This window comes from Lepisma saccharinum, chromosome 12 (genome assembly GCF_977018435.1).
Source record: "Lepisma saccharinum chromosome 12, izLepSacc3.1, whole genome shotgun sequence".
Taxonomy (NCBI): Eukaryota; Metazoa; Arthropoda; class Insecta; order Zygentoma; family Lepismatidae; genus Lepisma; species Lepisma saccharinum.
Genome location: NC_139240.1, coordinates 47,574,937 through 47,600,830, shown reverse-complemented (window position 1 = coordinate 47,600,830; position 25,894 = coordinate 47,574,937). Strand labels below are relative to the sequence as shown.

The following is a 25,894-nucleotide window of genomic DNA, read 5'->3' as shown; positions in this document are numbered from 1 at the left end:
CCATGCGAAAAATATTGCTTATAAAATTGGTTGCTGACCAGACACTCAAAAATATTTTTTAAACTTATATTTATCGATATTTACCGTAACCTATGTAGTGCAAAATAGGAATTTTCACATTCTTCACTTTATTTATAAAGCCTATTTAACTTTCTTTTCCATAAAGCAATTTCAGTTTGTGTTCCATTTCTGTTGCGCAAATTATGATCAAATATTTTTGTGCAGATAAGAGAAAATACACTGAGAAGATTACATTAATTGCACAGTACATATCTATACTTAGTTTATGTATAATCAATACAAGGAAATAATGTGTATAACCATGGGCGTATTTAAGGGGGATTCAATGGGTCCAACCCCCTCTTTTTTTGGTTCACTAAAATTACCAGTTTCCTTGTTCTATCCGCTTGTTCATAAAAAAAATCCTTCGGACTTATTTCATTCTCTTAAATTAGAGACGTATAGGACGTTATACGGATGGGAAGGAAATTTCATAATTCCACACACCAGATGGGACTGCAGACCAATATCTGCAATTTCCTGATAGTTTCGGAATTTCTGCGATAAGAAACTGCATTGAGACTGTCAAATCAGTTATTTTTTCCCCCTCGAATCATGTTAAAGAAATTTGGTTCTTAAAAACGTAGTGACACAAGATGAACAGAAAAGTATCAATACTAAGTAGCGTGACTACAAACACACAACTTTGTCGGGTCCAACATCCCCTCCCCACATGCTCCCCAACAAGCTTCCGACCAGCAGTGTCCTGGATTTTCACTTACGAAATAAAGCAACCCTAATCATGCCAAAAGTTGATCCCCCCCCCCCCCAACCCGTGAACTATATATACGCCCATGTGTATAACAATATCCCATACTGAAATGGTACGATATAATTATTTTGAATTTTGTACTGCGAAAAAAGCCGCCTCATCTCGTTACCCCGAACTCATTAATTTTTTGGTTCACAACTTCACCACTAAGGATCTTATCGAGACGAGACATGGCAGCCTTGGTCTCGTTCTCGTTGAGAGTTGTAAAGTCTGTCTCGTGTTTATTTGTAAATGTCTCATTGACAGTCTCGTCTCAATTTATAAACATCCGTCTCGGTTTGGGAGGGCAATTCTCGTTCTCGTCTCAAGTCTAGAAAAATATAGAATTAACAACGTATGCAAAAGCTTATCATTATAAATACAAAAAAAAAACTTTCTTAATATTTTTTTTTATTATTTTTGTTTTGACTCCTCGTTTCGACGGTACAGCCCTCGAAAACTAAATATTATCCTGCTTATATATGCAAACCAAACTGCAGATTCAGAATTACCAGGAATGAACTGGCATTGTAATTATTATATAGAAAATTCATGATGTATCTGAGGAAGTCGCATGTTCCAGGTTTGACTCTCGACCTGGGCATGACTGTTTCCTTGTGAGTGACATTTCATTGAACTGGAAATTGTTACATGGGAGGATGTTTGCTCGAGACTTTGGGGACAGCTAGGGGGATGCTTCTATTGTTAATGTTAGTGTTGCTCACGAGACGAGGCATGTTCCGTCTCGTCTCATAAAAGGAGATGAGACAAGTGAATGTTTTCGAAATGAGATGGGACAGAAGAAAAAGTTCGTCTCTTATCACAGCTTGGGTGATACTTAGATTGTGCAGTTGGTGGTAGTGTGTGTGTGGGGGGGGGGGGCTGTACTCCTGCACCCCGACTTTGAATACTGCTTGTAGTTATTCATCTTCATTGTAGCGATTAGCCAAAAGTGGGAAGAAATGTGATGTTACATAATAAATTAACCATGCGTTCTCATCGTTGCGGTTAAACAAAGTGAACGGAAAAGCGACGTAAAAGTAGGCTAAATACAAAAATTTGCAATATATATATATATTAACTGAAGAAAACTGTCACTTCCTACAGGAAATGTAAAAGCTCACCGTACCTTTTTATACCGTATCACCTCTTATATTGCAGAAATTGGCGTGTAAACCAGTGTGTTCTAAAAGTATTATCTTAAAATTTGTGAAGAAAATATTATGACGAAAATAATTGTAATTCCAGAAAAGGCATTCCTATAACATTAAGTTCTTGCCAGTCAGAACTAACCTATGTATTCGCAATGAACAAGGCTGTTCACGTGTTCAGCCATTGACTGTTACAAGGTTTGCTTTGTCACCCTAATGGAAAAACTCTCTACCGAGTGGCTGAATTATAGTAAATACTACTATACTGCTAGGGCATAATTCATCTCCAAGAAATGGAGCACAGATTTTTGCACTGGAATTTGTAAGATACTTGTTTACACAGTAACAAGGGAATTTTCCGTCGCTTCCGTGGCTCATGCTAAGTTGACGGGACGAGCAGAAGCCCCGCCTGCACGCATTTCTAAGTGATGACGTCAGAGGACCTCCTGTCTGTGGAGAGGACGTTTTCAAATCCGTGACGTAGGAGGTGAATTTCAGCGGTGTTTGAAGGCGTGTTTCTCGAGAACCGAAACAAATATCGCCGAGATATTTTGCACGTCTCATGTTTGTGTCATTATCTGTAAAATGAATGGATTTAAAACGTTTTTCATGTCAAAGTGGAAATGTCCATTCAGGCAATATACCGCTCTATTCAAGCAATCAACAGAACAGGTATTGCTATAGGTATACTACAACCTCCACATCGCTGGCAATGGGTTGTACACAATGCTGGTGACTACATCAAAGCGCTGTAAAAGTTTCACAGAAGTATCTCTTTCTTATCATCTGTAAATTAATAGTTCCCACTATTAAATTTCCAACCCACGTATAAGGGGAGTGAAAAACAGAAAATCTGATAATAAAAGTACGTAGAAAGAGTACAAAAATTGAAAACAGCAAAAGTGACAAATAACATCAAATGTTACACCAGATATGAAAGGAATTAAATGTCAATAATACAACAAAACAAAATAGTATCACGGTATCTAGTGACATGTGAAACGCAGTTCGATATAAATTATTTTTTGTTTATTGATTCATTTTATGCACAAACATGAAAGTGTGAGGTTTGATCTTATTTTGTGAATAAACTTGTATCCGAGCCAGACGTCGGAAGCTGGGGACGGGTTTTTCTTGAGTGACAGCCGCCGCTTAGAACATGACATATTTGCACCAACGCGGAGATAAGGGAAGATTATTTTCGCCGCTACCGGGCTCGAGTCGCAGCAGGCGTTCGAACCCATGTTCACGGATGACCAGAGATATCAGCTGGACCCCACGCCTGCAAGTATCGAAGACGCCTCGGTGACCGAGTTTCAAGACAATGGACACAGGTCATTCGCATCTCCTCCAAAAGCGAAGCCAAGCTACCTGAGCGTGGGTTTCAACGGACGAATTTGATTCTCTTATAAATATACGGTGCTACCATCCCAGACACAGTTTTGACCCGGATTTCACAGAGAGAGCATCTCCGCGCTACACTCTCGCGTGATCATTGCTTTGTGTCCGTGAACTTTGTTTCCTTACGTACTGTGAGCGACTTGCGGATAGGGAGTTACCAGTGTGCGCCTTATTTTGGTGAAGATTACGCGGTGATTTGTTTTTGCCAAGCGTGGACTACATAAGGATGGAGGGCTAAAGAAGATAGAGAAGGGGGGCGTCGCTTCCCTGACGCCTGCAACGACGCCGAAGCCAGTCAGACGACGCCAAATCCAAACGCTGCCCAAAGCCCGAAGGACGCTTTCAGATCGACGTCCCAACCAAAGCCCGAAGGACGTTTCCAGATCGACGTTCCAACCGAAGCTAGTTACCAGAGAAAGAGAGGGAAGGATGATACCAGAACGACGCCCAAACGAAGCCCGGCACCAGAGAGAGATGATTGCAGATCGACGTCCAATTGATCCCCGACACTAGAGATATTCCGAACCGGCGCGTGACCACGTACACCCGACGCTAGTGACAAGAGGAACGCCCGAAGTACTGAGGAGGTGCAAGTACACCATATCGTCGCAATTATTCCTCGTCGCGATCGACCTCGGAGGACAATTTCGCCACAAAGGAACCGTGTGCAAGTCCCGCGTCCAGGAGAGATGAATGACCACGCCATGTAGCAGAGTCTGGTACAGTATACGTCAGAGGGTCTCATGTACATGTAAACGTGCGTCGTCAGTATCAACACCGTACAGTTAACGCCGACGTCCCACTTATTTGCAAAGTTACTCAGGAAAACCCAAACCTAACTTCCGCGTCTAAAAATTGTTTTTGGTATTGTTATAAAAAGGGTAATTTCATGTTCAGATGTTCTAATTTAATTGTCTGCATTCAGGGTTAGAAGCTCCATTCCATTTCTTTAATATTTAGTATAAATTGTCAAAGTGTGCTCCATTTTTTGTGTAACCGACCGCCCCGTCGCGCCATTTAATTTGTCAATACTTGACTGGTGAGTCCTTTTTAATTGTGGAAAGCGTAGTTGTTTTTATTGCGAGGTCGTGCGCATGAAGTAGTATTATTTGTTGCATAGTGGTTTTTGATGTAAATTTTGCTCGCGCCGACGATTGATTAGTGTATTTCCGGCTGCTGGAGCCAATTAAGTTTTTGCATCACTATGTAATTGAGTAGTTGTTCTCATTGGACGAGAGAGGCTTATAGGTAATACCCCCGTCCGAGAAACTTGTATAATGTCGTTCTTACGAGTCAACGCATACGTTCATTCGAACGAAAGATTTAACCACGCCGACCCAATTGTCTTAGTTAACCGCTTTCCGAGGGCTGGCACTTAAGTTAATTTAAAAGAGCACAGGAGCTGGCAGACAAATGCCCTAAATTCACATAAAGGTTTAAAAATTAAAAGGAATGGTATGTTAATGAGATCCATGATTTGTATCCATACTTCACATGTAAAAATACCTCATGTGTGTGAAAGAGAGAAAGAATGAATGAGAGAGCGTTTGAGGAGGCTTTGTAAACAGTTGTTGATTGCAATATTTTTTTTGTTGTTACAATATATATTCACTTTTTTACCGTTCGTCAGTGTTGTTATTTGACGTTTTTCAGGTACCAGATATTATGCTATTAGTGTTTTTATGACTGTTCGAATCTACATATCAAAGGTAAACAAAACAGTGTAACTTTTCAAGGTATTAATCTCCGCCTCGCAATAGTATGACAATAAACGACCGTCTCAGTACCGAACTTGATAACTGGACCGTGAGTCACGACCGGTTTCCCGTACACATAACGACGTTTGGCCCCGTGCCGGGGTATGATTGACACGTCATTTCGGGTACCGTGAGTGCACTCGTTACAATAGCAAATAGCAAACACTGACAAATTAACCAAACATCTTACACAATATTTGATAGGAATAAATAATAAAGAAATGACAATAAAATAGAAATAATGGAAAAGTACAAAAATGGAAAATAGTGTTTACGTAGACTTCATATAAGTTTCGAGTTTAGTAATGAGATTAATTTTCACCAGAAATTCATTACACCCGTGCATCAGATGTTTGTGTTACGTTGTAACATCCGCGACACAAGATTACTAAATTTGCAACGTCGCTATCAAATACAAAGTGTGGTTATTGGAAGATAATATGTTAAGACTTTACTTTCCGTAGTTGATTTCAGCCGAACATTTGTCATTTGAAAGTTATTCTAACTAAAAAGAGCAAACTGTAATATCCGCGACAGCAAAATAGACTCATAATTAAAGTCGTTGTACTCCTTACGTGCATACATCCTAGAACTACTGAAGTTAAACAACAGACAACTATAGCTCAGTTGGTATAGCATTGGCACGATATGCAAGAGACCCGGGTTCGAGTGATGGTCGAGCCTATACCATTAACTTCTATTGCATATTTTCAATTTAGTAGAATCAACATTGTACGGAATTTACAGGAAATTTCTGGGTAGTTTAATTCGTTGTGGCTCAGATGTTATGTAATAGTTTTCGCGTCTTTAACCTGATATTTTGCCGACCTCCGCGGCGGAGTGGTTACCACAGTGCACTATGACGCCATTGCTCCCACGTTTGAATCCCGCCGCGATTAGATAAGAGTAGCAGAACAGCGACGCCATATAGCAAAAATCAAATCAAATTAAACATGATTTATAACTGTTTTCAAAACAATATTATTAATATTGTCTTGCACGTTACATGAGAAATTCAAAACAATTCTAATTTTTGAAAATTTGGAACGTCGGTGTGTTCTTCTTCGAAAAAAATGCCTATATAAAAAAAAGTTGTTGTTGCCAGAAGCCCTTTTTCAATTGGCTCTAGGCAAGAGCGAGAATAGATATTTTAATCCCTGATCAAGTCACATCGCACAGTGTTCCGTTCTCACTTTATTCTGTAAGTCCAGTCCCGATTTTTCTATCCTGTAATAAACTTTTTGGAATGCATATTCACGTAATGAAATACGAAGGCTTAGCTAAAATGGAAACTTGTTCTGCAACTAATCATCCTGCGGAATATGCAACCCCTCTGCCATCGAGTCCTTTGGGTTGCATAAGTAACAGGCGTTCACATTTCGAACTTGCGAGCCACGGACCATGTTTTATGCATAGAAACAGGCGTATTTCGGCCTCACGGGCCTTTCTGACAACCAACCCTTGTCAAAGATACAATAAATGAATCAAAACAAAAGGAAAAAAACACAAAAAACACATAATGATCATGATAATACAATGAAGATAATATAAAGATTATACAATGATAAAGTAATACATTGAATAGATTAACATAACACTTATATACTGTGGAGTAAAGATAAGTAATAAGTCTTCGGTAGTTCATTGTGTGTGCAGGGGGGGTTATGTATGCATTATATGATGTATAAGTGCAGGTGCAATTGTTAACATATGAAGGTTAATGTAGTTGTTGGGACAATAGTAAGTTCTTAAGATTTTTCTTGAAACTTTGATGGCAAATATTGTTAGTCAATGGTGCAGGCAGTTTGTTCCATTCCCTGATCCCTGTAACAATGAAGGACTTGTTATATGTGGCGGTTTTATGTTTGGGGATTTTTAGATTGTGCTTCTTGGGGATATTATGTTCGGCTGATGTTCTAGGAGAACAGATCTTATCGGATAAATATTTTGGGGAGCCACTCTTAAGAATTTTTTGCATCAAGGTGAGTGTTAAGTATTTTCTTCTATTGTTAATGTTTAACCCGGTGGAGACACAAGTGGTTCGGATCCCACTTTAAACTGTAGGTCCAGTCCCGATTAGCCTTACTGTGCATAAAGTGGACTTAAAACAACATATCAATCAATCAATCAATATTGTTAATGTTTAGCCAAGAAAGTTTCTTTAAATAGGGGGATACATGTTCCTTTCTGTTTAGGTTAAATATGAAACGTATACAACAATTCTGAATTATATTAAGTTTATAGTTTAGGCCCTGGGAGATATTACTGTACACTGGAGCGCAATAGTCTAGTGTGGATAGGACGAGTGCTTGCAGAAGGCGATCGTTAACATTAGCGTCCAGAGTATGTTTTAAATGATACAATGGTTTTAGTATCCCCATAGAGTTTTTCACAATAAATTCGACTTGTGCTTCCCAATTTAAGTGTCTATCGAACACAATCCCCAAGTTTTTGCTTGTATCGACTTCGCTTAGCAGTATACTGCCGAGAGTTGGAGGAGAAGGCGCGTTTTTATGAAGATTTTTAAGGGTACCATGATTTCCTATGATCATGAAGCAAGATTTTGAAGGATTTAATTGAAGGGAGTTTCTGCGTGACCAATTTGTTATAGCATCAAGATCAAATTGAAGTTTGGTCATCGCATTATCGTAGTTTTATATATTACACTGAATACAGATTTGCGAATCGTCAGCATACTGATGGTAGTGGCAATATTGGACAGTGAGGTTGAAATCAGCTACGTAAATCATGTATACTAGTGGACCCAATATACTTCTTGATGGACGCCTTGTTGAACCACTAACCACTTAGTGTATGTGACTTCCGGTTCCAGATATTTCACTCGTTGTTTTCTGTTGCCGAGACATGATCGAAACCAATTTAACGCGTTTCCGGTAAAAGTGTGGCCAATAGCAATTCATGATTGATCGAGTCGAAACGCTCTTGAATAGTCCAACAAGAGTAACTTTATTTTCGTCTATTCCTTTACTTACATTGTCTACGATATCTACCAGCGCAGTGCAAGTACTATTCATTTTTCTGAAACCAGATTGAAAGTGTGGTAGGAAACCTTGAAAATGTGGAAGTATTTGTTCATAAATTACTTTTTCAGGTATTTTGGACATTGTGGATAGATTACGAGATGCCATTTTGAATGTTCTCAATAATGTACATTACCTTCTTGTCCATTGTTGACATTCTCTAAACTTGTAGCAGCCGACTTGTCGGCCGTCCGCGGAACGTTATGACTAGCGACCTTCCCATGAAAGATCGTGGATTTGAGGCCTGACCTGGACATGCTCCCCGTGAGCGTCAAATTGCATATAATCATTATTCGTACTCTTCACGAAAGAAACACAAATATTAAGCTGGAAGTAATTTCAGGGCCGATAAAAGAAATAAAACGGATGTTACTGCATATTACATACCTGCGCCTCCAATTCCGTCGTGCTGTACATCTTCTTGAGGAGCTCCGTGACGTCATGGGAAAAGCAGGCCGTGTAATTGGTCCAGCCCAGAGGCTTCGAGGTGTCGTCTTCAGTCTTCCCCTGCCACCGACCGCTCTTCCCACAGGTTCTAGAGGCATGTTCTGCAATGAAAGATACAAAACATTACAGAAACACTTACGAACACTAGTGACCATTCTATGGGCTGACTTTGTCAAGGCAATTGAGGGAATGAAACGTTTAAAACAATACCAACAATATAATTAACCCATTGTATGGGCTGTCCTACAGGTAATGGAGGAAATGAAACATTAAGGAAATATCAACAGTAGTTGTGACTGTCTTCTACATCCACAAATAACAGTATTTACTTTATTTCTATTGCGTACAAGTATATACAATTAACAGGGAACCATTGAGATTAAGAACGCTGTATCAATGTCAATATTATTGATTTCGATTCGTTTTTGTTATATGTAAGAAGATTGACTTAAATGTCTTGTGTTAAAAGTTGCAAATGAGTTTGTATAGGATTCTTTGAGATGAAATAATAGTTTGAGGAAGATAAATTGTGCTCTTTTAATTCTTCCAATGTATATTATGTGAACCCAGCTGAGCGCTGAGGACATGAAATGCAATTTTTAAATTGCGTAATAGTCTTCTCATCCTTCGCGTACTGTATGGACTATACAGGGTGGGAAATAACCTTTTGCTAGGGGTCTGAAGGAAAAAGTAACAACAATTAAGAAATTATGGTAATACCAAATGTTTACTACGACAATTGTGGTTACAAAAACAAAATTAAAAGTTAGTTCACGACAAAGCACCTTGCTTCAAGGCAAATGCTACCCAAGACCTTCTTCGGTGAAGTGGCATTGACTTCTTCAGCAGTTCTGAATGGCCGGGTGCATCACCGGACCTGAATGCAGCGGAGCACTTTGGGGCTATTCTGAAGGACGCAGTTGAGTCCTTGATGATAGTGGAACGCGGACCGGACCGCTATTCCCGTCCAACACTCCTTGCACATCTGGAACAAGTCCTCCGTGACATGGAATGGAATACGGACTGTTTGCGAATCTTCTGAGCTCCTACCCTGATCGTCTTCGTGCTGTGAGAGAAGCAAACGGCCGACATACTAACTTTTAATTTTGTTTTTGTAACCACAATTGTCGTAGTAAACATTTGGTATTACCATAATTTCTTAATTGTTGTTACTTTTTACTGTGGACCCCTAGCAAAAGGTTATTTCCCACCCTGTATTCAGTGTAATGGATAGCTGCATAGTTGACCAATTCTATGAGCTTTCCTAGAGCCAATGCAGTGAATGATATGCAATTGATGAAATGAAACATACCAAAAATAGTTGTCCTTCGCAGTGTCTGCCCTAAATGCATGATATGTAAAGGAGAAAATTAAAAGTTAAAGAAATAACAGCAACGTGATTCATTCCTTGGACTGCCATAGAGGCAATGGAAAAAATTAAATATTAAAGAAATGCCAACAAAATTTCACTCACACAGGTTTCATTGATTTGGTGTTTTAAGTTCACTATATGCACAGTAAGGCTAATCGGGACTGGACCTACAGCTTAAAGTGGGATCCGAACCACTATGAGCCTCCACCGGGTATCGAATCTGAGGCCCCTTGATTACAAGGCGACGACGCAACCACTGCGCCATCGGGGAGGCCAACTCACTGAGGGACTGCACTGAATGCATGGTATGGAATAGGGGATAAAACATTAAAGAAATACCAACCATAGTTGACACAATCAAGAGTTCTCATAAAGACTTACTTGCAATGGAGGAAATGAAACATTACTTCTGCCATCCAGATAGAAGGACTACGTCATAATTGGAAGAGAGAGTTTATATATCAATCTTGTCTGGAAATCTCAAAGTTGCAATGAATATATCTAATATTTCCAAATTTTTAAAAATCTCTCGACAAAACTAGGAACGAATGTCTGCTAATTATATAATTACCAATTAGTTTGGGTAACTAAAACAGGACTTCGTTAATATGTTCTCAAGCAGGACTCTTTCTCCGAGAAGACACCAATACACCAATACTGCACATGTTCCTATTGACCCGCTGGGGGATATAAAGGCATGGGAATGACTTAATCCTTGCCTACTCGCCCCAAAATATGCAATAACACCAATTTATCTTCATAGGTTAATAATTAACCGACTCTCTAGTCATCACTTTACAGAGCCGGGATGGAAAATTCTCAACTTATATTGCATAAAGTTGACACTGACATAAGGCTCAGTGTTTCCAAATCTGTTTTCTAAACCTTGTTTTCTCACATTTTAATTTACATTGCCCTCTACACGTCACAATAATAATATTTTTTCCAATATTTGAAAATTTGTTTGACATACAATACTACGTTCTAAAATTGACGACAGATGGCAGTATTGAGCTGAGCATAGAATTTTATCTTCTAGTGATATTTCCTTCAACTGAAGTAACACTTAGAAATGGTTTTCGGTTAGAGTTTCAGTTTCATTTCATTTAGATATTTTAATGTGAGTTTTCTTTACGGGGAAATAATGACTAGTATAACCTGAAAATCGTTACCTTATAATATTTATTGTTAAACAATGTAATAAGTTTTAAATACATTATTTTAGTAACAAACTCCTGATCATCTTTGTCATTTCTGCCGATGATGAAATTGAAGATGGTACAGGCAAACTACATAAACGATCACAATGTCGATACGAGAAAATTATTTACGTGTGGATTGCTGGTTACACATGGTCCAGTGCAATATGACAGATTCACTTTAACAATTGTGTTGTCTAATGACGTTTGTAGATACTTTGTAGAAATTTAATATAGTTAATTGGTGTAAAGTCAAACTAAATGTTCCATTAATCTATTGCAATAGGGTAAAAAATGTCAACCTATGAGAATTCGTTCCTTGTTCCATACATTTGTTTTCCCATAGTGAGTACTAAATTGCAAAAGTCTAAAACGTGCTGCATATAAAAGCAGCCATTCCATAGGTTTTGCTTCCCTAAAGTAAACAATCACTATTTTTGTGTTCTCCATAATGATCTTAAAGCAATGCATAGGCTTGCCAATACTGAATTTAATGGATACTACATAAATATAAGATGGCGGACATTATGTCCGCTTGAAATTGGCCCTTGTAGTTAATTATGATGTCAACGTATGGAGTCGTAGGAAAACCTTAAATAACACAAGGAACAATGGCAGATAATCACGGAACGCGAGTCAATGCATTTTGTATTTCTATTTTTGTCATTTAACGTCGCCTTTCTGCCACTCTTGGCTAATCGCGACGATGAGGAAGAATGATGATTAAATGAAATTAATGAAGGGACACTCTCAAAGAACATCGTTGTCCAAGCCGGGACTAGAACCCAGTGGCGAGATGAAAAGTCGACCACTTAACGCACCCGGGCACAGAGCTGGCTACGAGATATTCAAAATGATGGACTAATATGTTTTTCAGAAAGCTGAGGACTTTCCTAGCAGTACAACCTAAGTTTCTAAGACTGCACGTTGAATAAGAAATTGTTACGTTGCGTAAGGTTAGTGTCTGCTTTAATAAAACTTCATTTATTTTTTTGAATTTGATCTTCAGGCCATCAAACAGCAATTTAATGTTATTTATTTCAAACTATCTTTACTAGGTATTTATATTTTGAACTCGGTATAGTTGTTAGATAAGAGCTGCTCATACACTACTCAAAAGAAAAAATAATAATTTTCAAGGCAAAGAGAATGAAAAAATGACCGGGAGATGTCACTGCTGTGAAAGGCTTGTTTTCCTGTGTTGTTTGCAAGACCCAGAGAGTATTCATCTTTTGTTCGCACTCTTGTTCCTTTCATTACTTTTAATATTTAAAATGGAATTTTCACTGACAGTTCATTACCATAGTGACTACGTTCATCTTTTGAGTTTTCAAAAATCATATTTCTAAATTATTACTATGCTCCTCTATAAAACTCCGTCTAACAATGACATGCACAGTCAAGTTTTTGTTGTTCGACATTGATTAAACCTAACACATAGAGTTGAATTACTTTCGGAACATTTCCAGCGGACTACGCGGGTCTGTCTAGCGAACCTATTGGGTGTGTGGAGCCTGAGCAGGGGGCTTAGCGATAGGTTCTGGGTTGAGATGACGTCAGCGGCTCGCTTCGTTGATTCGCTGCTTCGGGAGTTGTGACTCGTTCCGAAGCTTCTAATGCATACCAGCCAAAGATGTTATGGAAATAATCTCCCTCTAACAGAAAATTACATTCCTCTTATGCAATATTTAAATAAAAGCACATCAGCACAACACGCGTTGTGGAGTTTGTAAATCCGTAGAATGCAGAACTTTTTTGTGGGCCAAGCTTCAGAGTTTGCTACGAAGCCAGAATCGAATCCTGGATATGGCATGGACGTTCAATTTGGTTTGTTCCTTCACAACGGGAGGTAGAACAACTACGCGAAATGACATAAAAATAAAAACACAATGATTTTATTTGTGGGTCAAAGTTTCCCAGCCGACTTTTCACTGAGTACCGTGTTGTAAGTACATCGAGTCTCAACCCGGTTGTTCCCTGTGGCGTTACTAGTACTTGCGGTCGCTCTTGAACTGTCGTCGCATTCGAAATGTTAATATTTGTAGTTTTTCTATCGCTTTATAGGATATCCGCGAAGGTGAGGATTGAACGAATGCGAGATTAACCAGAAGGCAGCATCCATACCTTAAAATGGGTACTTCTGGCTTCATCACGAGTCTGTTTTGAAATAAAATAGGCTAGTTCTCATCATCTTGTGATTTGTCACAGGAAGGAACAGTCCTCCCCGTAAAAAGAACCCATTTTCCGTCCACCCCTTATATATAATTGATTTGGCTTTAATCCGAAAATAAATTCGGCCACTTTTTGTCATTACTTCTCAACCATACCGCCCACGTTCGTCTGTTCTAGAAATCAACTAAAGATACACTGCCAGTCAGTCTCCGACTTCAACACGGTTTGGCATCGTCTTCAATCCTGGACGGAAGGTCGCCCTGCCGCCATGGCTGTAGCATCAGCAGCAAAGTGCTACCGCAAGGTAGTCAGTCATTCGTCTCACCAAACGTGAAATCTACCACGCTTTACAGGCAATTGGTTTTGCCATGGACACAGTTCGATGTCTCCCTGGGAAAGACTTCACTCCAAATTCGTCCTCCCCGACTGATTGAGGTCTCAAGAAGGGTCCACTCCCATTGGTCGTTGTTACTTTATAACGTGCAGAATTGTCGTACGAGGGGGTTCGACCCTCCTCGGACATTTATAATCTCGCCACGATCGCTGGATTCAAAATCCAGGTGGAAAAATTACGGCCACACCAACTTCTACAATGCCATCGCTGTCAGAACTTTGGCCACGGACAGAGATTTTGCTATTTGTCACCTAGATGTGTCAAATATGCAAGGGGGCACACCATTGCAGATTGCCCAACAAAATCAACGGACTACCCAGCTAAGTGTATTAACTGTGCTGGGGCACATACAGCAAATTACAAGGGTTGTCCCGTGTATTTACGTTTATTACAGGCTTCCCGTGCTTACGGCTCCAAGCAGAACACCAGGGCCCCCACCATCAAGGAGAAGAAGAAACTGCCCATTCCATCGACTCAAACTGCTCCAATTCAACCATTATCGATGTCGCCGTCAAGCTCCATTCAACTATCTCCGATTTCGCAGCCGAGGAGCATTCAACAGCAGAAGCCAGATACCATTCCCACGTTGGCCGCAACTTCTCCCAGCCAATCACAAGTCTCCATTCCAAGACCGTCACTGCAGAGAGCAGACAACCAAGAAGTACTACGAAGGTTGTTATATACATTGCTGGATCCCGTTCTTCTCCAGCCACTACGGATATTGGTCGAGGGACTTCAAGCTCTTCGCCGTACTAGGAATCCAGATACCAGGCTACAACTCCTCCGGAAGCTACTGACTGCCATCTGATCTGCTTTACGTTTTGTGTTTGTGAATGTTTTTGTAATTGTTGTAGTGAGTAGAAATTACGGTTTTTCTGGGAACACTGTCTATTGTACTGGCGCGACAGTTGCGTTAGTCCGTATGTACCCTCGATGTTAGAAAGTAATCATTGTATTGCCGACTCCAGTTAATGTTAATAAAACAATATGCCGGGATACTCAAATCCTGACTCCAAACCTAAAAAAAAAAAGCGTTCGTGTAAACACCCACTGCTCAACCATAACACTGAATTACCAAGTTATTTCCTACAGGAAAAAGACCCTCTTGCTCATATTATTTTCAAACTACTCTTTTTCATGTCACATCTCTGCACACCCCACCTTCACACATCACTTTTTAAGTCATATCTCCATCAGCCAAGACTTGATACCAGTCATGATGCAAGGCATGGGGCGATTGGAAGTCCTACCAGAATTCCTATTCTTTCCAAGATTTCCTCCTCTGTCCTAAACCGGTGATCATGTGGACATAGGGTCTCCCAGATGGCGCAGTGATAGCGTCGTCGTCTTGTAATGAAGTGGTCTCGGGTTCGATACCAAATGGGAGCACATAGTGGTTCGGATCCTACTTTAAACTGTACGTCTAGTCCTGATTAGCCTTAATGTGCATAAGTGGACTTAAAACACCAAATCAGCCAACAAATCATATGGACAGTAATAAGTCATTGTTAGGGATCTAGAATTTTGGGTGTCGTTGTTCTACTTTTAGATATTATTTTTACCAAAATTTGCTTCTTTATTTTATCATACTCTTCTTTCAAATATACCTTAAATTATATCGTCATTCTGTTTTTAAATTAGTATTTAAATTTGTAGGTAACATGGCCTACGCATGTTTTTGACGGTTTCATATGTTCCGGGAAAAAAATAATTGAGGAAATTATTATCCATTATTTCTCGCGCGACAAATACCGATGTTATGGCTTCAATATAACATCAGGAGGCCACTCGATCACGGCCATTTCAATCGGCAAAGCGGAAAGATTCTCGTAACGACAAATATTGATGTTACGACTCCCGTTTAACGGAAGGCACGCATTCTATCTACCGTCAGAAACCCGCCACTTTCCTCGGTGATGCAAAAATGTTCCAATCGGAGGTGAAAAATCGCGACAAACGTTCATTTTCAAGTGGTTTCATGTACCTATCAAGATTATATCGTGTATAACAGGTGCCATAGTTTTCTTTTGTATAAACCCTTGGAAAACGTGAGCATTTTATGTGCGAAAATATGGTATATTTTATTTTTGAAACCTATAACTCAAGAATAATGGATTTCCAGGTATTTTTCGTTTTTTTTACAGCAGAAAATGTATTGCAATTCGCGAAAAAAGGCCACTTGTGCCAAATTCGCGTTACTTCGCTATTTATAATGAATGGTAAAATGCGTTCAGAGCATATAAATCCACAGACACATATAAACATATTTCTTTTTACAGCAATTATTGCTTTTCGTCTTAACGCATTTGCTAGTTATTGCAGGTCTTAGAGCACCTGAGAAATTGAGCAGATGTCATCAGAAATACTTTCTCAGCCCATGAAGTTAGTTTTTGCCCTGTAGGTTTGTGGAGGTGATCAAAATATGAGCGTAGAACTAGAGAAATAGGCGCTAATGTGGTTAATTCCTAGTAGCTTTTCATTTCGTCCACAACCAAATGTATGTTTCTAACATGCTCGACAGGAGGCAGTGGGGACGGAAATTTGGTCTGGAACTTTCCATCCTTCTACCCTCGTTAACACTGGTGCAATTTTTTTCCTTTCAACCGGTTCGTTCACCAGACTGGGACCAGGTGGGTAGAGAGAGACGTGGTTGAGGCTGTACAGGAAATAGGGGTTCGGTTGGGAATATGGTAGTAATTGGCAGGTTCCTGTAGCTGTGATGCAAATTAATGCTGGTATCGAGCCTTGTCAGCGTCATGCTGGTATCGAGACTAGATTAGACGAGACTTGTCAGGGTTAGGCTTGTGTCAAGACTAGACGAGACGAGACTTGTCATAGCCAATGTCAGTTGGTTTCGAGAGTAGACTACATGAGACTTGTCAATGTCAGACTAGTGTCGGGAATAGACTAGACGATACTTGAGAGTGTCAGTTGGTATCGAGAATAGACTAGATGAGACTTGCCAGTGTCAAGCTGGTATCGAGACTAGACTAGGCGAGACTTGAGAGTATCAGTTGGTTTCGAGAATAGACTAGATGAGACTTGACTTGTCAGACTAGTATTGAGAATAGACTAGACGAGACTTGAGAGTGTCAGTTGGTATCGTCGAGAATAGACTAGACTAGGCGAGACTTGAGAGTATTAGTTGGTTTCGAGAGTAGACTAGACGAGACTTGTTAGTGTCGCGATGCTAGACTAGACGAGACTTGCTGGGCTAGGCTGAAATCGAGACTGGACTAGACGAGACTTGTCTGAATCAGGTTGGCATCGAGAGAAGGCTAGACGAGACTTGACAGTGTAAGTCTGGTTTCGAGAGTACACTAGACGCGATTAGTCAGGGCTAGGCTGGTATCGAGAGTAGACTAGACAAGACATGTCAGTGGTATGGCTGGTAACTAGACTAGACGAAACTAGTAAGTGCGTTTGAGGAGGTCTATGAGACAAGTCGCAGTCTCGTCTCGTGTCACGAAATACGAACACCATTTAAAGGCCATTAAGGCAGCCTTTTCTGATTGACGTCTCGTTTTGACGCCACGAATCCTCTAAGGACAGCTATTTCATTCTGAATATACACAACAATATTTCAACATACAAGTGTAGTTATGCATTTGTTGGTATGGTTTGAATCAAGGTTGAAAACAAATATTAGCAAGTGTACCAGGCTCGAAATATTATAAACTTTACAGCAAAGAAACATTAGGGAAAAATAATATTGTGACAGAAAGGTCCATGTTAAATCCAACTGTGAAACCGCATTCCTCCCCACTTCTTCGGTTAAATGGTAACCGCTTAAGAGGGTGTGGCGAAAAAACGAGCGCTTTGAATTCGCTGATGTCCAGCTGGACGAAAAATGTGGACATATCACAGAGTCCCCTTATCTGTTGTTTCTGTTCATGATGCGATTTCTCGCTTCGAAACGATGTGACGCAAATCCGACCTCTGTGTGGGAAACTGGGACAAAAAGAGAAACTTGAGACGAGTTTGGAAAGAGCTGACAGCAAATCCATTTCTCCCACCAACACAAACAATCCTGTTTGAACCGAAGAGAGCAGGAAAGTCTGTCCCTTTTCCAAAGAGGCAAGAGCAACTGATATTCAAATCAGCAACGAATCATGACGGACTAGAAGATACGTTAAAAGCTTACTTCGCACTACTATTGCATAGTCTGTGAGGTGTAATTTATTCACTTCCCGCCAAAACTTGTAACGTATCAGCGCACACGTGAGTCGAGCAGCCAATCAGGTTCAATTACCTGTTGCTAACGTCGCAATCTTATTGGTCAGCGCTTGGCATTGGAGGAAATTTTTGGCGGGAAAGGAAACTGTTACATCTCACACACAATAATACAGAACATTAGAATTTAGCTTCAAGCTGGCAATACACAGACTCAGTGAAAATGAAAGTCTAGATGTACCCGTTTAACTATTAAATGATATGTTTATGATTAGTTGTCTTTAAGTAGAACACTTTCGTGACGGAATGAACAACGTAATTCGCTACGAAACTAAAGTTTCCAGGTTCAAATCCTGTCAGGCATAGCTCTTTAATTGTGTTTGCTCCTTCTCCATTTCATTACATCATCAATCATCATCATTCTAAAGATTAATCCAAGAAGTAGAAGAGCGACATAAAATAACCAAAATAGAATAGAATAAGAATATAAATAACAGATGGCGCTAATTTCATTAATAATATATGCCCTCAATTAATAAGTTCATATTCAGTAAGTGAAAAGTGAAAACATTGGAAATTTAGTAAAGTTTAATACCTACAAATATTTAAGAATAGTAACATTTACTCAATCTCTCTGCGTCATTCTGTCTAGAGGATTAGAAGTACTGTCCGTTTCAAAATAGTTAGATGTTTTGTTTTATATAAAGGAATTCATGTATCAGTTCGATATATCGGAGACACTTCAAAATTTAATATTTTGTGTTTCGTATGGTTCGTACTTACCAATTGTGTACTGCGGAACATATTTGAAGGTGCAATTAAGGTTTTCACACGATTAGAAACATTTTTTACACTAAAATAAGCCATTTCTCGAAGTGTGCGAGCCCCACAAACCATTCACGGATAGCCCCAAAAACCATTCCCGGATAGCCCCACGGATCATTCACAGAAGGTTAGGTTAGGTTCAGTTAGGTTAGGCAAACAGTTAAAAAACGGCGTTTTTACGTTTTCGCTTAAATTGAAGCAACGGGAATTGATTTCCGGCTGAAATAGATTGAAACATGAAAGAAAATACATCGAAGAACTTCGGCAATGCTACAGAATCTGATTTCCGTAAGTAGTTTCACCTGTAAATTTGAAGAAAAGTGTCTCCGATATAACGAACTGTTACCGGAATTCAAAAGCGAAACAAAATTGGAAATGCATTTTTACATTAGCAAGTATAGTTGAAAAATAATTGTTTTCTGTAATTCTCCATAAATTATAACTTTGCATCCGTAATAAATTCTGACGCTCATGTTTTGAAATAAGACAATTAAAGAATAACTCACCGTAGTTTTCGGGCAAAAATTATCTATCTATAAGTTCCCTAGCAACGTCCGTTACAATGGTCAACAACAATCATGGCAAACATGAAAGTGATGTTACATCACTAAACATTTCATAAAAATAGACATGATCTAGCTATTGAGTACTAAGTTGTATATATACAGGGTGATTGGTAATTCGACCTATTCCTGGAAAGAGGTAATACTAGAACACATTTTCAACAAATTTGACCCTATGCACCGGGGGTCGGAAATCAATGGGTTTCGAGTTATTGCAGTTTGTAGATTTTCGTGACATATTCCGACTTGCGACCAAGAAACTACTACACCCTGGGCACTTAATCGACACGTTGCTAACAGCTGACGAATGAGTGACTACTGGGGAAAAAATCATGCCCAAAATTCCCATACCCACAGAAAGAAACAGTCATTGGTGCACACATCATGAAGAAATTTGGAAATTATCGTTTAAATCGAAGAGGATTACTCAAAAAATTGGTAACGCACTTAGCGTAAAAATTACGGAAAAAACTTCCTCGTTTCATAAGCTCTCCAAAAAGATACAAATGTTGTCAACTGGCACACGGGTTGGGGGGGAAATCTGAATTCTGCGGCTGGGAAGAATTGCGCTGGTGCCACATATGGTAGAAGCAAAGCAAGAGCTGGACAAAAGTTGCTGGTTCCCGCGCACTGTGTGGCAACGTCAACCGGGCTGCGTTGCCTAGTTCGAGCGTCAGACCAACCTCTCTCCGGGGCACTTTTGTGTCATCTCTGATCTTTGGAGCAAATACACTTTTTGCCCTAATCAACCTGATCTCAAAGACCAACTCTATAACGAGATATTTCCAAAATTGTCAACAGATGGCAGAATTGACCTTAGTATAGGTTTTTATCTTGCACTGATAACATTTCCTTTAACTGAGGGATCAAATACATTTTTTTAAACTTAATATTTCAATTTCATTTAATGTTGATATTTTAATGGGAATTTTCTTTATGGCAAAGTAATGATGGGTATGTAAATTGAAAATTGTTACTTTATAACATTTGTGGTTAATTCATGTTATAAATTTTAAATACATTCTTTTTTAGTAATTCAACCATTCAAGCATTATTGTCATTGCTCTTAAGTATTTCTACCTTGTTTTACGTTGCTTTCTGCCGGTGATTAAACTGACAAAGGTACAAGCAAGGAAATAGACACACAAAGGAACTTGAATGTCGATTCGAGAAAATTATTAACGCGTGGATTGCTGGTTACACAATTCCAGTGCAACGTGATTGTTTCATTTTAACAATTGTGTTGTCTAATGGCGTTTGAAGCTACTTTTGTGAAATTTAAGGGGGAGTGGGACAATTTCCCCTAGCTCCTTCTCTCCGAGACAGCTGGAAGCACTGTTGCCAACTTAATTCTTTTGAGGCCAGATCTGGCTCTTTCATGCACTCGCTTGGCTATGAACTGTGGCACCCGCCCCACTATGCATCACTAGCCCCGAACATAGACCAACTTTTGCCATGCGTATACATTTTGCACGTGACGTGATATTATTATATTGGCTGCGTCGTCTCACCCCCCCCCTCTTACCTCCCCAGCTATTTTTATATAGCACCTTGACTGAGGTGAAGATGACAATATTGTTATACGGTAATCCTTTATTTTCGATTCATATAACCATCGGTCGATTTTTGAGATGGGTGATGCCGTCAGATCTAGAAGGTGAAAACTAAGAATAGATTGTCATCACTTTAAAGTTACCGGTAATAGCAGCGCCCCCTCCCCACCCTCTTGACAACTAAAATTACCATGGGAGGCACTTTATCCAGCTTTCGTAAATCTAGCTCCTTGAAAGTCAACTTAGCTCAATTGAAGGTGAAATTTAGCTCTTTTATGCACATCAGGTTTGGCAACACTGCCAGGATGGCTGTAGGAGGCAAGGAGAAATGCATTACGCTTATAGGAGAATTATTTTACTCGTTTTCTTGGAGATATCAAACTTCCGATGGCGGAAAAAAATATATGATCGGGTAAAGGATCCATCGAAGATGATATTTGCGCTAGAAATAGTCGAAACTCCCATTTGTTTAGCCGTAACTTCAATTTGAAGTTGTCTCTCCATAAGGAATACATGAGATTCTGTAAATATGTATTCATCACATTTTTCAAACATGGTATCTAGCTTAATAATCAACTTTAAAAACCGCTTCCACTTGCAACATAGGAGAAATTCATACTCTCAAATTATGCGTGGATTTTCTTTAGTAGCAGTGCCAATTCCGACGATATTTTAAAAAATGCATGCCTGGTGCGAAATTGTCCCTCCTCACCTTAATACAGAATGCAGATCATGAGAAGTCAGCAGGAGCAAGTGGTAAGCAAAATGCATGTAATGTTATCAGTACACCTTGCCCTTCAACGTCTAAGAAAAAATCTGATTCAGCAAATTCAATTAAACAAATATAATCTTTAAAAAGTCAATTTAAAAACGTTAATCGCAAATTAAAGCGATGTGAAATAAATCTTTCCTCAGTCAAATCTAGGATTTATTTATTAGAAAGGCAAGTGAAATCTATGGCATGACAATGCAAAGGATATAATAATAAATTCCTCAACAAAAAGCAGAAGATGGTTATTGTATGCTAAAAAAAAGTGCCAGATGAAGTCCTCGAAAGGTATGAGGTATAGTGCCGAGTTTGTTTTAGAGGTTTTATTATTAAAAATAAAATCCCCTAAGGGTTACAAGCATTGTTTAAAGCATGATTTATTGCCTCTTCCATCGCAGCAGCATTTAAGAAAACTTATTAAAGGGTTGAAGTGTACATACGGAATAAATCCACGTGCCATAAATGCAATTAGTGACTGTTACAAAAATGAAACAGACGATGACAAGAGGTATGGTTTTTGATGAAGTCAAACTTAGGGAGGAAATTCGTTTCTCCTCGAACATCTAAATTGAAAAAGTCTAAAATAACTACTAGATCCATGCATCATGTAAAAAAAAAAAGTCACTCAGTACGTAGGCCTACTGCTCTCCTACAAATACAACCCATATTTTGATTTCCTCAATGATGCCCTTAAATCAACACATAGTCTTCTCAATGCACACTCCATAAATATAAGATGGCGGACCGTATGGCCGCTCAACTTATATTTGAAGGGTGACGGACGTAGAGAGCCTTAAAATAACATGAGGAACAGTACCAGATAATCACGGCACCATGTGTTGAGTATTTTTATTTTCGTTATTTGGCGTCGATTATTTGCCACTCTTGGCTAATCGCGACGATGATAACGAATGACGATTAGATGAAATTAATGAAGGGACACTCGCAAAGAACATCCATGCCCAGGTCGGGACTCGAACCCGGTGGCAGCAAAGTTGACCACTTCTTCATTCGGTCACAGAGCTACGAGATTTTCAAAATGGTGCTCTAATATGCTTTCAGAAATCTGAGGACTTTCCTAACAGTACAAGCTAAGTTTCTAAGACTTCAGTTTGAATAAGAAGTTGTTATGTTGAGTAGGGTTGGTGTCTGTTTTAATTAAACTTTATATATTTCTTTCAATTTCATCTTCTGGTTATCAAACAGCAATTTAATTATTTTTTTACGATCTTTATTAGGTATCTCTATTTGAACTCGGTATAGTTATTAGATAAGAGCTGCTTATACACTGCTGAAAAGAAAAAAATATTAATATTCCAGGCAAAGAGAAGAAAAAATGTCCGAGAGATGTCACCACAGTGAAAACTTTGTTTTTCTGTATGATTAGTAAGACTCAGAAAGGATTCATCTCTATTTGCACTCTTATTCCATTCCTTATTTTAAATACTTAAAACGAAATTTTCACTAATAGTTTATTACTATGATGACTACTTTTATCTTTTAAAACTTGACAAATCGTATTCGTAAACTTGTCCTTGTGCTCATATATAAAACCCGTCTAACAATGGAAAAAACGTAGCTTTTTGCGATATATCTACATTGTCACTACTGTGCAGCAACCCTGTGAGTAAGTTCGCTGTGTTCGACATTGATTGAAGGTGACACGTAACAGGAAATTACATTTCTCTTAAGCACATCACATCATGTGTTGTGGAGTTGTAAAACCGTACAGCGAAGAACTTCTTTGTGGGCCAGGGTGAAGAGAAGAGCCAGAGATCCCATGATCGAATACTGGATGTGGCATGGACGTTCAATTTGATTCGTCTCTTCACTCGTTTACTATTCATTTTCATGGGATGTAGAACAATTACGTGAAGTGCCATAAAATCACAACTGAATATTTCTTTGTGGGTCAAAGTTTGTCAGCAGACTTTTCACTGAGTGCCGTGTGGTAAGTACATCGGGTAGTTTCCTGGGGCGGTTACGTCCTGTGTCTTTGCAACTATTCTCGCAATGCAGGGTCAAAATTAACTTACGAACGATCCGAAATGTTAATATTTTAGTTTTTTCTATCGCTTCATAGGTTTTCCGCGAAGGTATGAATTGAACGAATGAGCGATTAACCAGAAGACAGCATCCATACCTTAAAGTGGATTTCATCCCGGAACTCTGACTTCGAAAAAAAATATGGTAATTATCATGAGGTTGTCTTGAAAAAAAAATGGCTAGACCTTATCGTTTTGTCATTTGCCACCCGAAGGAACATTCCTCCCCGAAAAAAGAACTTATTTTCGGACCGTCATACATAATTCTTCTTGGCTTTCAGCGTTTGTGTAAATATCCACGCACTGATCAACCATAACACTGAATTACCATGAATCATCATACTCATCTTATTTTCAAATCACTCTTTTTCATGTCACATCTATGCACTCACCACCTAAAACCAGCTCTCCGAAAACGAATCTTTCCTCCCAGCCAATATGCAAGAATTTCATGATGCAATTGTAAATCCAACACCATACTTATTCTTTCCAAGATATCATTCATTCTCCGCCATAAACAACCTATCATATGGACAGTAATAAGTCAATTGTTCGGTGTTTTTTGTTTCAAAATTGGTGTTTTTCCTCTACTTTTAGGTATTATTTTCCAGAATTTGCATTTTTAGCATACCTTCAAATGTATCTAAAATTATTCATTCATTCTTCTCTTAAATTAGTATTTTAAATTGTAGATCACATGGTTTAAGCGTGTTCGTGACAGTTGCACATGTTGGAAAATATCGCGACAAATACCGATGTTATGACTGCAATATAACGGCAGAATCGCGCCATATCGATCGGGAACACAAAACGTTTCTCGTACGACAAATACCGATGTTACAGTTCCAGTTTGACGGAAGATGCGCACTCGATCACCCGTAAGAACCCAACCACTTAGTTCGGTAACGCACAAAAGGTAAAAAAATCGTGGCAAAGGTTAATTTGCAAGTGGTTTCATATAGATGTTGAACTTACTTCATGTATAACACGCACTATAGTTGGAAAACGTGCGCGTTTTATGCTCGAAAATATGGTAAATTTTATTTTTGAAACTTAAAACACAAGTATAATGTATTCTCGCTGTATTTTTCGTTCTTTAAAAGCACAAAGTGTGTTGGAAATTCGCGAGAAAGGCATAAGTTGCATTTATGCCAAATTCCAGTTATTTCGCTATTTCCAATGTATAAAAAACTGTGTTTAGAGCATGGCAATCCACATACATAAACACCTTTTCTGCAGCAATTAACATCTCTTCGGTGTTAACGCAAAAAAAAAAAAAAAACCAAAGCCCTTATTTATTGCAGGTCTTACAGCACCTGACAATTTGAGCAGACATCATCAGAAACACTTTCTCAGCCCATAAAGCGTACCAGTCGAGAAATAGGCGCTAATGTGGTGTGTTCCTATTCGCTTTCAATGTCGCATACAACCCAGTGCATGTTTCTGACATGCTCGACAGGAGGCAGTGCGGGACGGAAATTTGTTCTGAAACTTTCCGCCCTTCTACCCTCGGTAACTCAGGTGGAGTTTCCCTTTTCAACCGGGTCCTTCGTCAGACTGGTTGAGGCAGTGTAGGAAATTGCAATTAGGTTGGGAATATGATGATAAAAGGCACGTTTCTATAGCTGAGCTGCAAAATGAGGCTGGTATCGAGACTAGATTAGACGAGACTTGTCGGTATCAGGCTGGTATCGGGACTAGACTTGTCGGTGCCAAGCTGGTATCGGGACTAGACTAGACGAGACTTGTTAGTGTAAAGCTTATATGGAGGCTAGACTAGACGAGACTTGACAGTGTTTCGTCTCTTTTCGCGGATGAAGAGGTATCTGAAGCAAGACGCAGTCACGTCTCCAATCTCGAAATATAAAGACCATTTAGATGTTATGAGGCAAATAACTTTTTATAACGTTTTTCTGTTAGATGCCTCGTTACGACGCTACGAATACTCCAGAAACAGCTATTTCATCCTGAATGTATGCAACCACGCTGCACATGTTCACAATTACATAACAGATCGATATTATTATACAATAACAAAATAAACTACTTAGTTCTGAATAATCAGGTAGATGTCTCTGATATTTCTGAATGAGATACATGGAGATTTTCAACATAGGCGTAGGTACGGGGTGTGCCGGGTGTGCCTAGGCACACCCTAATGGGCTGCTTCATTAAAGAGAATTAAAGACAGATATTTCAATAAGAGAGAAAATATGCGACA

General features: G+C 39.2%; 1 protein-coding gene across 1 annotated transcript in view; it reads right to left on the bottom strand.

Annotated features, from left to right (window-relative positions):
- LOC145996465 (PDF receptor-like) overlaps positions 1-25,894 on the bottom strand; it is a 327,859-nt gene that overhangs the window by 142,830 nt on the left and 159,135 nt on the right. Inside the window, exon 4 of the mRNA XM_083132955.1 lies at positions 8,549-8,709. Within this exon, the coding sequence (XP_082989081.1) occupies positions 8,549-8,709 (161 nt within the window). The remainder of the gene's footprint in view (positions 1-8,548; positions 8,710-25,894) is intronic.